An 11,826-nucleotide genomic window follows, 5' to 3' on the forward strand; every position below is an offset into this window, starting at 1 on the left:
TCTTAGCAGGCCTCCTGTGTAATTTTTATAAAGATTATAAACAGTGTCACCAGTCTGCCCTACTTTTTAATGAAAAATGCATTTAAAATCACTTTCAGTAACACACTTAAGACTTTCTTTCTGCTAATTTAAAAAAACTTATTTCTGATTGCTCCCTTGTTCAGAAGATTTTTCACATTGTCCTGATTCACTACCAAATAGAAGATTTTAATGACAATCTTTGGGCAAAACGTTTTAATTACACTTGACCTCAGTTTATACCATGTGACCACGCATGTATCTGAATATCACCATGTAAAATGTACTTTTGGCAACCAAGAGCTATTGGATGTTTAAGACCATCTGAAAACGAACAAAAAGGAAACACGTTGAAGCAGCAGAGAGCAATCCCTTAGTGCGGCTCCTACCTGTACCTGCATTAGTGACTTACCTTCTATTTCCTTCAGATGCCTTAAGGAACAGTAACACCCGTACAGCGCTTTTCCCCGTATTTTTATATTCTGATTATATAACTGTGCTGCTTGCATAACCGCGACGACAATAAGTGTAGGATTTGTCTAAGGATCAACACGGAGCAGCTCCTGCCAGCCGTTCCCGAGTGTCCCTCCCAGCCGCCCCGCTCGGAGCGCGCAGATAAGGTGGGTGCCGTGTGTGTCAGTGACGCTCGCCCATGAAGCCTGGCCGGGAAAGTTTAGCCTAAAATAACGTTTGCATTCACTGCATGAGATAATGTCACCAAAGAAATCAGGTCTCAGCGGCCTTACCAAAGCACACAGGACAGATCGCCACCCGGCTGCCACCCGTCCCTTGTCTGGGGGTGTCTGTCCGGTCTGTCGCGCCGCCGGGGATCCCCCAGCCCCGCGGGGCCATCTCCCTTTTCCCGGGGCGCCCGCCCGGCTCCTGCCGCACGCGCGGGCGCAGCCGCGCTCGGGGCTGGGCGGGCGCCCCGGTGCCCCCTTTGTGCTTTTTTACACCAGAACAGCCCCCCGGGCAGGCCCCCGCACCGAGCAGTGCCGGTGCCAGCTGACCCTGCGCCCGGGAAGGGGTGCCGCGGGTCCGGTCCGGCCACACGCCTCGCTGCGGGGGCTCTCACGGACCCGCCCCCCCCGCTGCGGCCGCATCAATCATTAACGGCGGCTCGGGTGTCCAGCGCCTCCCACCCCGGGAAACCCTACCCGGGGTGGCGGGGGCGTCTCTTCCCGCTCCTCGGGAGCGCTGGATGCGCCGCCGGTTTCCAGTTACCGCGATGCCGGGCGGCGGGGCGGGAGGAGCCGCGGCGGTACTGCCACTGCCCCCGCTGCAATGAGTGATGCTGCCGGGGGCGGCGGCGGGGGCGGACAGGCGCAGAGCTACCGCGGATCCTCCGCCGGCGGCTGCGGGCGCAGCGGCTCTGCCTCGCCCGGTCGGCGGCGAGGCGGCGGGCCCGGGGCCGGCCGGGGCAGCGGCAGCATGCCGGCGGGCGATGGGGACAAGAAGGAGGCGGCGCCGCCGCCGCCTCGCCCTGCCGCCCTGCTGCGGTGGGACGAGGTGCCCGAGGACTTCGTGGAGTGCTTCATCCTCTCGGGCTACCGGCGCCTGCACTGCTCGGCACAGGAGTGCCTGGCCTCGGTGCTGCAGCCCACCAACGAGACCCTCAACTTCTGGACCCACTTCATCCCACTGCTGCTCTTCCTCAGCCGCTTCGGGCGGCTGCTTCTGCTGCGGGGCGCCGGGGACGTGCCCTTCCACCACCCGGCCCTGCTGCCCCTCTGGTGCTACGCCTCGGGGGTGCTGCTCACCTTCGCCATGAGCTGCACGGCCCACCTCTTCAGCTGCCTCTCCCCGCGCCTCCGCGCCACCTTCTTCTACCTGGACTACGCCTCCATCAGCTACTACGGCTTCGCCAGCACCGTGGCCTACTCCTACTACCTGCTGCCAGGGCTGAGCCTGCTGGACGCCGGCGCCATGAGCCGCTACGTGCAGCAGCGGCTGGGCTGGCAGCTGGACTGCAGCCTGCCCATCGCGGCCTACCGCGTGCTGGTGCTGCCCGTGGCGCTGGCGCTGGCCGTGGGCTGCACGGCCGCCTGCTGCCGCAGCCGCGCCGCGTGCTGCGCCTACCCCTTCGCCGTGCGCACCTTCGTGTTCGCCATGCCGCTCAGCATGGCCTGCCCCATCATGCTGGAGAGCCTCCTCTTCGATCTCCGCGCACGCAACCCCACGCTCTTCGTCTACTTCTACCGCCGCTACTTCTGGCTGCTGGTGGCCGCCTTCTTCAACGTCAGCAAAATCCCCGAGCGGATCCAGCCGGGGCTCTTCGACATCGTGGGGCATAGCCATCAGCTTTTCCACATCTTCACCTTCCTCAGCATCTACGACCAGGTGCACTACGTGGAGGACGGGCTGGCTGAGTTTCTCAAGGCACCCCTGGCTGCCCCCACCTACCTAGGCACCGTGGGGTATATGCTGCTCCTGACCGTCTGCCTTGCTGTGGTCGTCAGGAGGTTCCTCAACGTTGCAGACCTCTGCAAGCAGGACTGACCTGGCCGGCGACCCTCGGGACAGCGACCGCCAGTGCCAGTGACCCTTGGCCTGGAGGTCCTTGGGCCGATGACCTTCAGACTGGTGACCCTCAGACCAGATCCACCATGTCCTGAAGAAGCTGTGAAACCTGAGGGAAACCCACCTGTGGAAGAGCCAGGTCCCTTTCATGGAGGTTTGCTGGAGAAAATGACCATGGCAGAACTGTTCGTGCTCTTTAAACTACTAGGTTACCAGGGGAAGCAAGGAAATGCTTACTGGTATGTTGCTGCTTAGAGTATAAGCTGAAATAATTTAGCTCTGCTACTAGGAAGAATGCATGAATGGTGAATGACACTTACTAATTTCATAACAATTAGGTCTAAACTAGTTCTGTATATACATATATATTTATATATCTAGCTATATATTTATTAGCTACATATATGTGTATATATATGTATACACCTGAAGACATTTGTGCAATGATTTCTCATAGACTTTTAATCAACTCCTATGTGAAATTTCCTAGCAGATTATGCACTGACATTTATCTTCCTCTCTGATATTGTAACAGGCCTTTGCAGCCACATACTGGATTTTAAATGCAAGCCAATCAATAGCTATCTATAGTTTCTAAGCTCTTGCAACCTTTTCAGCCAGGGAACAATAGATTTAAGAGAGAGAGGAAAAACAGCTGTGAATTATTACAGAATTACCAGTTAATGGAGAGACTTTAATTAGACAGTGTGTAGTTGGTGTAGTCACTCGGATGCTAAAATAAAATAGAAGGATACATAAAGTAATCAAACCAGAAAGGGGTCAAACTGGTTTGGAATGGGGGCAGAGGAAGAAGAAGGACACTGCATAATGGCATGGCTCTTCTCTCAGCATGTCAGGAACATCTGTTGTGCTGAGGGAGTTGCTAAGGGGCCCCTTTATCTTTCTGGGTAAATCACCCCCAAACCAGTCCTCTAGAGTCAAAGTCAGATGCCAGACTTTCTATAAACCCCTGCCAAGCTCGGTGGGAGTTCTGTGGATGTAAAGAGAGTAACTGATGCATGAGATCTCATTCTGGATCTTTTAAAAAACTACATGGAACTAGTTTCTACTGCTCTTTAATTAGACTACTGTCATATTTACTATCCTAAAATTAGTTTCAGAATACAATACTGCTGAATCTGAGTTCAGCAGCTAAAATCTGGCTCTACAAGTACTGGATACTGGCACTTTTTTGTCATTCCCCACTTTTTCCTATTCTGATTAGTTGTGGCTGGAGCTGGATGTGTTGAAGTCCTCTTTCAGAAGCTTTGGGGGAGTTCAAAGACAAGAATTAGGAGGTGTTTTCCAAAGCAGTATCTTTTCAGAGCAACCCATGTATTATCCTTGTCACACGGCAAAGAGCTAAGTATAGATTGAATTTACTCTCTAGATACATTTTTGTAAACCATGTGCAGATTTTAAGCAGATAAATTTTGCTTTCGTCTGACAGAACAAGTGCAATAATGTTACACAAGGGACTTAGCAGTCGAAGTTCAGGTGAGAAACTACTTGTGTAACCCTTTGTCAAAAGAAGGGTGGTACTTCCTTAGCAACCCCTTGTGTCAGACTGCGCAACAGTGTAGTAGCTGTTTTACTCAGCTCCTATTGTAGAAGTGTATTTCTGCTTGAGTCTTTCCCATTTTCATGGACATGGCATCTGAATCCCAAGACAATGTTTTGAGTCCAGTCCTAATCTTCTGTAAGACAAAGTCCCCTTTGTTTAAAATGGGAATATAGGAAGGACTGTAGCCAGGGATTGTGAAGTCAAATCCTTAACATGGGTCAGAGTCATCACAGACCCAATAACTGATATGCCCTCTACCAATGTAACAGCTTTATGAAAATTTCTCAATTGAAGTGCATGAGCTAAAAGAAAATTACACTTCCTCAATTTAGCTTTTATCTCAACCCATTTTAAGTATAATGGTTTTAGTATTTTAGGTTCTTCGTGAATTATGAAAATGGCCTAACAAAAATATATACTCTTTGCCAGCCACAGTTCTGCTGGTATGTCATTTTTGGAAGGGTCAGATGTCTTTTAAGGAGATAGACTAGAATTATCTGAAGTAGCAGTTCCCAAGCTGTGGGCTCTTGAGTTATTGCTGTTGGGCCATAAAAAACTGCGTGGCCCTGTGTGAGTGGCTGTGTTCAGTTTTCGTTTGCCAACCTGCATGAAAAGAAAATGGAAACTACATGAAGTATTTTAAATTTTACCTATTTTCACTAAGTTTTGTCATAAACGTAGCATTGCTTTTTTCAGCTGCCAACAAAGCAGAAAATGATCTGCACCACTGGGAGAGGAGGCTGGTTCACAACAAGGTTATTTCTTGAAATGTGCTTTAATATTGTGAAAACCCTGAAAAGTCACAATAGAAAGCCAGTGGATCAAGACTTGCAACCATATCATGCTATGAATTTCCACAACTGCAAAAAGAGGCCAAAAAAATCTCTGACATGGGCTGTATTCAAGTTAAAATAATAGAGGCATAGTAGTTAGAGCCCAATGACTCATCCAAACTAATTATGTAGAAAGGGTTTGCCTGGGAGATGCCACTAGCACATCCAACCAGCAATTAAAAACTAAGAAATAAATCTTAAAGACATCAAACCTCAGCACGAGAAGGCAGCTCAGAAACAAACAGTGAAACCCAAATGTAAAAGACCAGGCTTTTAAAGCATACTGTATAATGAATTATATTTGTGCTTGTCAGTCACAATGTAGAGGACATCTCAAGAGGCAATGTCAAAAATGGCTGTTGCTAGCTTGTATAAATACATTTGATATTTGGAGTTAGGCCACACAGGGTCATCTATATATATCTCAACGACAGATAACAGTAAAAAGTTTGGATTGCAACCAACTGCAATTTTACTGGAATCTTACTGCTGTTACAAGAGTTGCCTGTGAGCCCCAATCACACTGAAGATTGGGTACCTGGCTCCGATATTAAGAATATTGCTTCATTCAGAAGTTGCTGTTGGTGAATTGTTTAGGCCCATGCCTGAGCGCCTCATAGAATTATTTGTAAAAGCTGGTTGTAAGCACTGCTGTCTGAGCCACTGTAAGCAGGCTGCTGAATCCAGAGTGAATGGCTACAGGGAGATGTGATTAGAATTTAAGAGTTCTAATTAATGGATTTTTGTTTGTCTGTTTTTTGTTTAAAAAAATGTGACTACAAATTAAAAAGGTACAGTAAGTGTGGAGAATATCTAGGGAAATGTTACCTGAGTGCCTGAGTGTCTGTGTGTATTCAGTGAAGGACACATATGCAGGTAATAGTTCCATTTGCTGTGTCAATGGACAGAACTAAGCTGAGATAAAAAGATTAAAATTGGAACAAGATATCTCTAATTATAGTGCTTGAATTTGCTCACATAGAAGTGAGTCAGCATTTGTGTGACTTGTAAGGGTGCAGGATAACTTTCTGGTGTGAAAGCAAATGACTGAAGAACATGTGTAAGCATGTCCAGAGCTCAGAAAAGAGGTCTAACCTGCAGACTGGATGCATAAGGAAATCCTAGAAAACTAACCTGCTTGCAGAAGTACTTGTCATAATGTTTTTATAACCTGCCATAAGGTCAACACCGTGGATTCCACAGTTCATGTTTAAAACGAAAAAGGCTTTTCAGGCCTTTTGTAGTAGAATCTGTATGGGAATGGGAGCCAAGGTGGGGACTGGAGCACAGGGGGTGGCCTGTAAATGCCTGGGTGTCTCTCTGTGTTTGGCCAGCACTGACCTCCAGACTGAAGCACCTGTGCTGATGTGTAGTGACTGTTGCTGGGGCCACTTCCCAGAGTGTTGGTGGCATAGACACCCCGCTTGCATTCAGCACGTGCCTAGAACTGCACTCTACACTGGCAGATATTCAGTAAGCCTGGCTTCTGGGCACTTCTGAGTAGCCTGTGAGCTTCAAGCTTATCATCCTCCTCTAAGATCAATGAACCTCATCTGTAATCACTACCCTGTTTTCTGTGATGATACAGTATTTTTTCTGCAGTGTGTTCATTTGAATGTCACTATCCAGGATATCTGTGAAGCTCTGAGCAGCTTCATTAGCAAGACAGGAATCTATAGTCTGGAAACAAAGGGAAAGGTTTCACCTGCATGCTGCACTTGTAGAAATGTAGCAGTTAAAAGTAGAAGTATGTTCGGGTTTTTTGCTAAAATGATAATTCTGCTTAGTTGTCTAAGTGTTATGCTTATTATTTATTTGCTGAATCCAGCTACTGTGTCAGGTTTTTGTCAACAGTGCACCTGCAGAAAATGACAGTATGAAAGTTTTTCTTCATGTTTAAGTAAACTGAGGCAGTACATTCATAGAGCATTATTGCACTAAACTCAGTTGATTACCATCCACATGCCTTACAGAAGCAAGTCATACCTGTAGTAATTGCCCAGATTAAACTGTATTTTCGTTGCCTATGAGAGTAAAATTGACCAAGTGGCCAGTAACAAGCTGAGGAGTCAGGCACTCCTGGGTTCTTATCCTTGCTTTGCCACTATCTGTTCTGTAATCTGGGGCAAGTTGTTTAAACTGTGTTAATTTTGAATGAATTTTAATTCATGTGAAACACTGGAATTGTACCAGGGTTGAATTTGACCCTCTGTGTCTCAGTTTCCACATCTGTAAGATGGGGAGAATATACCTTACCTACCTCGCAGGGTTGCTCTGAAGACTAGCAAATGTTTGTAAAGCACTTAAAAATGCAAAGACCCTCCCAGGTGCTAAGAAGAAATATTACTGAACTCCAGCAGAGAGAATGTTATATTTTCCCTCATCTCACAGGGAGAGGAACATGAACGTTTCCAGATTGTGAACTCTTGGGACAAACCCTTGTCATTGCCATACTCCTAGGATGTTCACATCCCGTCTCTTTTGGAGCCAATGGCAAAATTTCCACTGGCTCAAGTGGGGGGCAGTCAAGACCCAGGCAGTATTAAACAGGCTGACTAAATGCTTAAGGGTCAGGAGTAAAGAGAAAACATACATGACTTACATACACTTTTCTTCAGAAATTCTCACAGGTAACTTGTACTGAGGAGCATTGTGACACCCACGAGCCCTCCTTGTTCATTTAGCCATGGATTATATTCCAGTTACTATGAAACAATGGAGCAGGATCTCCCAGCAGTGTCTGTAAGATTATGTCTCAGTTGCCATTGGGAATTTTGAACTACGTCAAACTTCTTACCAGAGTAAAAAGACCTGAAGTAAATGAAGCTTTTAAGAAAAAAAATATATAATCATTTGAGAATATAAAATTATATTGATCAAACAACTTTCTCTTTTTCTCTCCTGTTCTGGAGTTAATCTTATGGTTGAGTGAAATCTGAACTGGGATCTTTTGACCACATATATGTACTCTGTCAAGAAGCCCTGAATAATCATTCTACTAACCCACACTGCCCATCAACTGGAAGGGCTGATAACAAAAAGCACCACTGAGAAAAGGACCATGTTTTTAAGAGCTTTTCTAACTGGCAGCAGTAGCTGAGGGAAAAAAAAAAAAAAAAAAGACGACATGAAAGGGTTTGAGTGATTTGTTAGTCAAGGCCTGTACCTTTAGAAATTCTCCCAATATCCAAGTATATTCCTAGCTTCTGTTAGACACCTCTGAGTCAGAGCTATATAACCAACACCCAAGTTACAGCTGAAACTTTATTCTCTTCTCAGATAAGATGCAAGATGGTAGTGTCACATGCACTGAAAGACACAGACCTCCATTCAAGACACTTAGTGCTTTGGAGCTGGGTGTGGAATTAAGTTAAATAATTTTCACATCTTGCTTAGACAGATGCTGCTTCATTCCACTGAACTCAGTAATAAATTATTGACCAAGACAAAGGAAGCAGGCTTTTGCTTAAAATTGCCTGGAAGGAAACACCACCAGCAGACTTCTGCTTTCAGGGCAATTGCTTCCTGGGCTGTACTCAGAACATGGAGGATTCTGAAGTAGGGCTTCGCTACTTCATGGGAATGCCTTAGGATTTGTGGTTGTAGCTGGGGGTTAATAGTACAGAGAAACAGTTTATAGCAAGTCAATTCTGTCTGCTAGAGGTTAAAGCACGCTTTAGTAGGAGGTATCACGTTTAAGGGGCTGTGCATGCAATGAACAAAAAGTGTGAATTTTGTGTGGTTCTGTTGGGAGGGTTTGAAAATTTACTCTTTGTATACTTTTGGATGTTGACTACTGTATATGTAATGACTATGCATTTTTAGCAAAAAAAAAAAAGGTGTGATCTATAAATAAAGTTGATTCTGAGTTCATTTTTGCAGAAATGCATTTATAAAGGTCTTTCTCATTTCTTTGTATAATTTACTGGGACACCTGTAGGATCGGAAATATGTTGAATGTAGTTCTCTTCAAACACAGGTGATGTTAGCATGAGTACAAGAATGTTCAGTTCTTATATGGGGTATAAGGGTGTTGGTATTTCTGAAAACACTATACTAGCAAAAGTATCATTGCCATTTCCTTGTCTTTTATATTTTAAAGCAATAAAATAGCATTCTTCACCATTTTAGTTCTCTGCTAACTAATTAATGATAGACATCCCTGTTACATTAAGATCTAATACATTAATATGTATTAGAAGATAAGTGTTCAGCCTACAGTGCTCCCTGAAAAATCATGAAATTGGTAGCAACAGCAGTGTAAAGAATCAGCAAAATATAAATATTGACTGCAAAATGAAGAGGTCTAATTGGAATCAAGTAAAGTTTCCTATTTGGCAGAGTAGGATGGCAAAATACTGTTTTCAGTCCAAGCCAGGCACCAAAAAGGACTCAGTGAACTGCAATTACATAAAGTATCTGCCTTAAGCCTTTTCTGTCAAAATTCAGCAGGACAGGATGTATCCCAGCATAATTGCAGGCTCCCCCTGATGCTGTGAAAAGACCGAACACAATGGAAAACTGTAGGATCTTCTAGTTGAGGTCTGCAGATTCCTTCCAAAATTCTCAAATTCTTGAGATTCTTATTCACAGACATTGTACATCCTATTTGAAATGTGGCAATGACTTCAAGGATTTGATGATCCCAGCAAAAACCTCCATTACCCTCTTAGAAGCAGATGCTTCAAGAGACTACATCCTGCAAATAAACAAATGCTTCACAAGACTGCATCCTCCTGTTAACACTTAAGGGTTTTCATAATGTTATCAGTAAACTCTGGATCTGACTGCTGGACATGAACATGCTGGAGGAAAACCTCACAAAACTGATGAAGCCAGTGAAGATTGCAAAGCACTGAGCAGAATGGTAAGCAACAAAAGTTACAGCTGCTAGGACAGGTAATTTATTGAGGTCAGTGCTTCAGCCTTCAGCTGTGGTGGATCCAAGGTACTCTGATAATCTACTGGAAATCTGAAGGCAATCCATATTTTGTTACCATGACATCACTTCTCTGACAAATGACCCTAAAAGTCAGGACTGTATTTGAGGAGGAACAAAGAAACATCTGACGCACAACAATTACCTTCAGATTTTATTCTCTCATCACAGGATCATGTAAGGCTAGCAGGATCTGCAAGTGGAGATGAAACACATTAAAAATTAAAAGCTGGTAAAAACGTAGAGCAAATCAGTATTAATGCTAAAGTTAAATCTTGGCTGCAGTGACAAGAGCCTTTGGGGCAGACACTACATATGAACTTGCTGCATCAGAAACCCTCTACTACAAGGCAGATTTCTTATCAGGAGTGGCAGTATGCTTCTGTTAGTGGGGAGCTAGAAATACTTCTCTTGCCAGGGAGCACAGCCTTTGGGTACCTGATGCGTGCTTTACAGAAGCAAAATAACCATGTCACACAATCTTTTTGGAGAGTAAGCAATTTATAGAGTTTTCTAATTTGAGTCTCCAAGGGCTAATCCTGTCCTGTCCCTTCTGACAGATGAAACATGAAAATATAGTTTTCTTTAATTTTTGGTGTTAAGCATACTTTTCAATATTATATTTTGTTTGCTAGAAAATGTCTATTCTCTCTCACTCTCTTTTGCTGTTCTGAGAAACTGGGCAATGCCACATGTACAAGAAAAAAATCCTTGATGTTTTTTTTTACCCCTCTTTATATGCTGGTCTCTCCACATCCACAGTCCTGGGGCTATGGAATTCAATCACTGGCACTCACTAGTGTTCCAAAATCTCAGCTTTTCTTTTTAGCAGCACTTGGAAGGACAACTAGGAAATGTCAGTGGGGTGGATAACAAGCAGCAGTATCTGTAGCCCTCAGAAATAATACAAATAATGAGCAAAAGGTAAACAGGTCCCTGGGGCAGCTTCTCTGATACCTTTGTACACACAGGCATCATCTCTCATTATCCAAAATTCAGTGAAGCTCATAAGCACATGCTTAACTGTAATAGGAATATATGTTTATCTTTGTCCATTGGTGGGGTGAACTTTTCCTTGTGTTTGTGTGCTCTATAGAAGCAGAGCCCTAATGAGCAGACAGTGCCAGGGAAATGCTGCCAGCAAGAGTCTGGCACAGCAGATCCTGCCATCCAGCCCTAAGGCAGTGCCCACACTCCAACACCCAAGACTCACATTCCCTCTTCAGCTGTAGTACTTTAAAGCACTCTCAGGGCATGGTCTGAAAAATGTTAATACAAAACAAAGAGCAAAGTATATATAGCCAGAAATGCACCAACTTAGTCATGAAATAGAGGTGCAGAGTTTCCATTTGCACCAATTACAACATCAAAACATTGTTTCTTGTAGTGTAGTAGAAAATCATACCTTGAAGAGAAACAGTTTAGAACAGTAAGTAACCAGAATCACTGAACACTGAAAAATATATTCACTAGCCAATATAGTTAAAAAGAATATTTATGTCTGTAGAATATGGACTCAAAACTTAAACAGAGAAGCCAAATATTCTGTGAAGAACACTTTGTCCCTAGCAATAGAGCACCTTCCTTCAAGCTATAACTATTCTGCCCTAACAGAAGCATGCCATCTCTTTTATTCTAAAGTTCAGATGTTCTTTGGACAATAAAAAAATAATTTGACTTAATTGTGTTCAGTAAACTGATATAGAGAACTGATATCAGAGAACTGATATAGATTGAGAACATATACAAGAGTGGGAAACCTGCTCAAAATGCAATGTTCAGGTTAAATTAATATTATTTAAAGTCCCATGTATCTTAGCATTTGGCGGCCCTATCACCTCAGAGGGAATATACAGTGTATCTTCAGATCTGCTTCTACTGACATCACCATTATTCCAAAGAATATAGTGAATTGATATAATGAATGGCAAATAGTAGATACCTCCATTACA

General features: G+C 44.2%; 1 protein-coding gene across 1 annotated transcript; it reads left to right on the forward strand.

Annotated features, from left to right (window-relative positions):
• The first annotated feature begins 1,302 nt into the window (after positions 1-1,302).
• PAQR9 (progestin and adipoQ receptor family member 9) lies at positions 1,303-9,060 on the forward strand. Its single transcript, XM_053986781.1, has one exon. It carries the CDS (start codon positions 1,303-1,305, stop codon positions 2,515-2,517), a length of 1,215 nt encoding a protein of 404 aa, XP_053842756.1. The 3' UTR covers positions 2,518-9,060.
• Positions 9,061-11,826: the final 2,766 nt, after the last annotated feature.

This window comes from Vidua macroura, chromosome 10, assembly GCF_024509145.1.
Source record: "Vidua macroura isolate BioBank_ID:100142 chromosome 10, ASM2450914v1, whole genome shotgun sequence".
NCBI classification, from domain to species: domain Eukaryota; kingdom Metazoa; phylum Chordata; class Aves; order Passeriformes; family Viduidae; genus Vidua; species Vidua macroura.

Coding starts and splice junctions, on each gene's coding strand:
- PAQR9 (XM_053986781.1), top strand. CDS start 1,303: ATGAGTGATGCTGCCGGGGGCGGCGGCGGGGGCGGACAGGCGCAGAGC.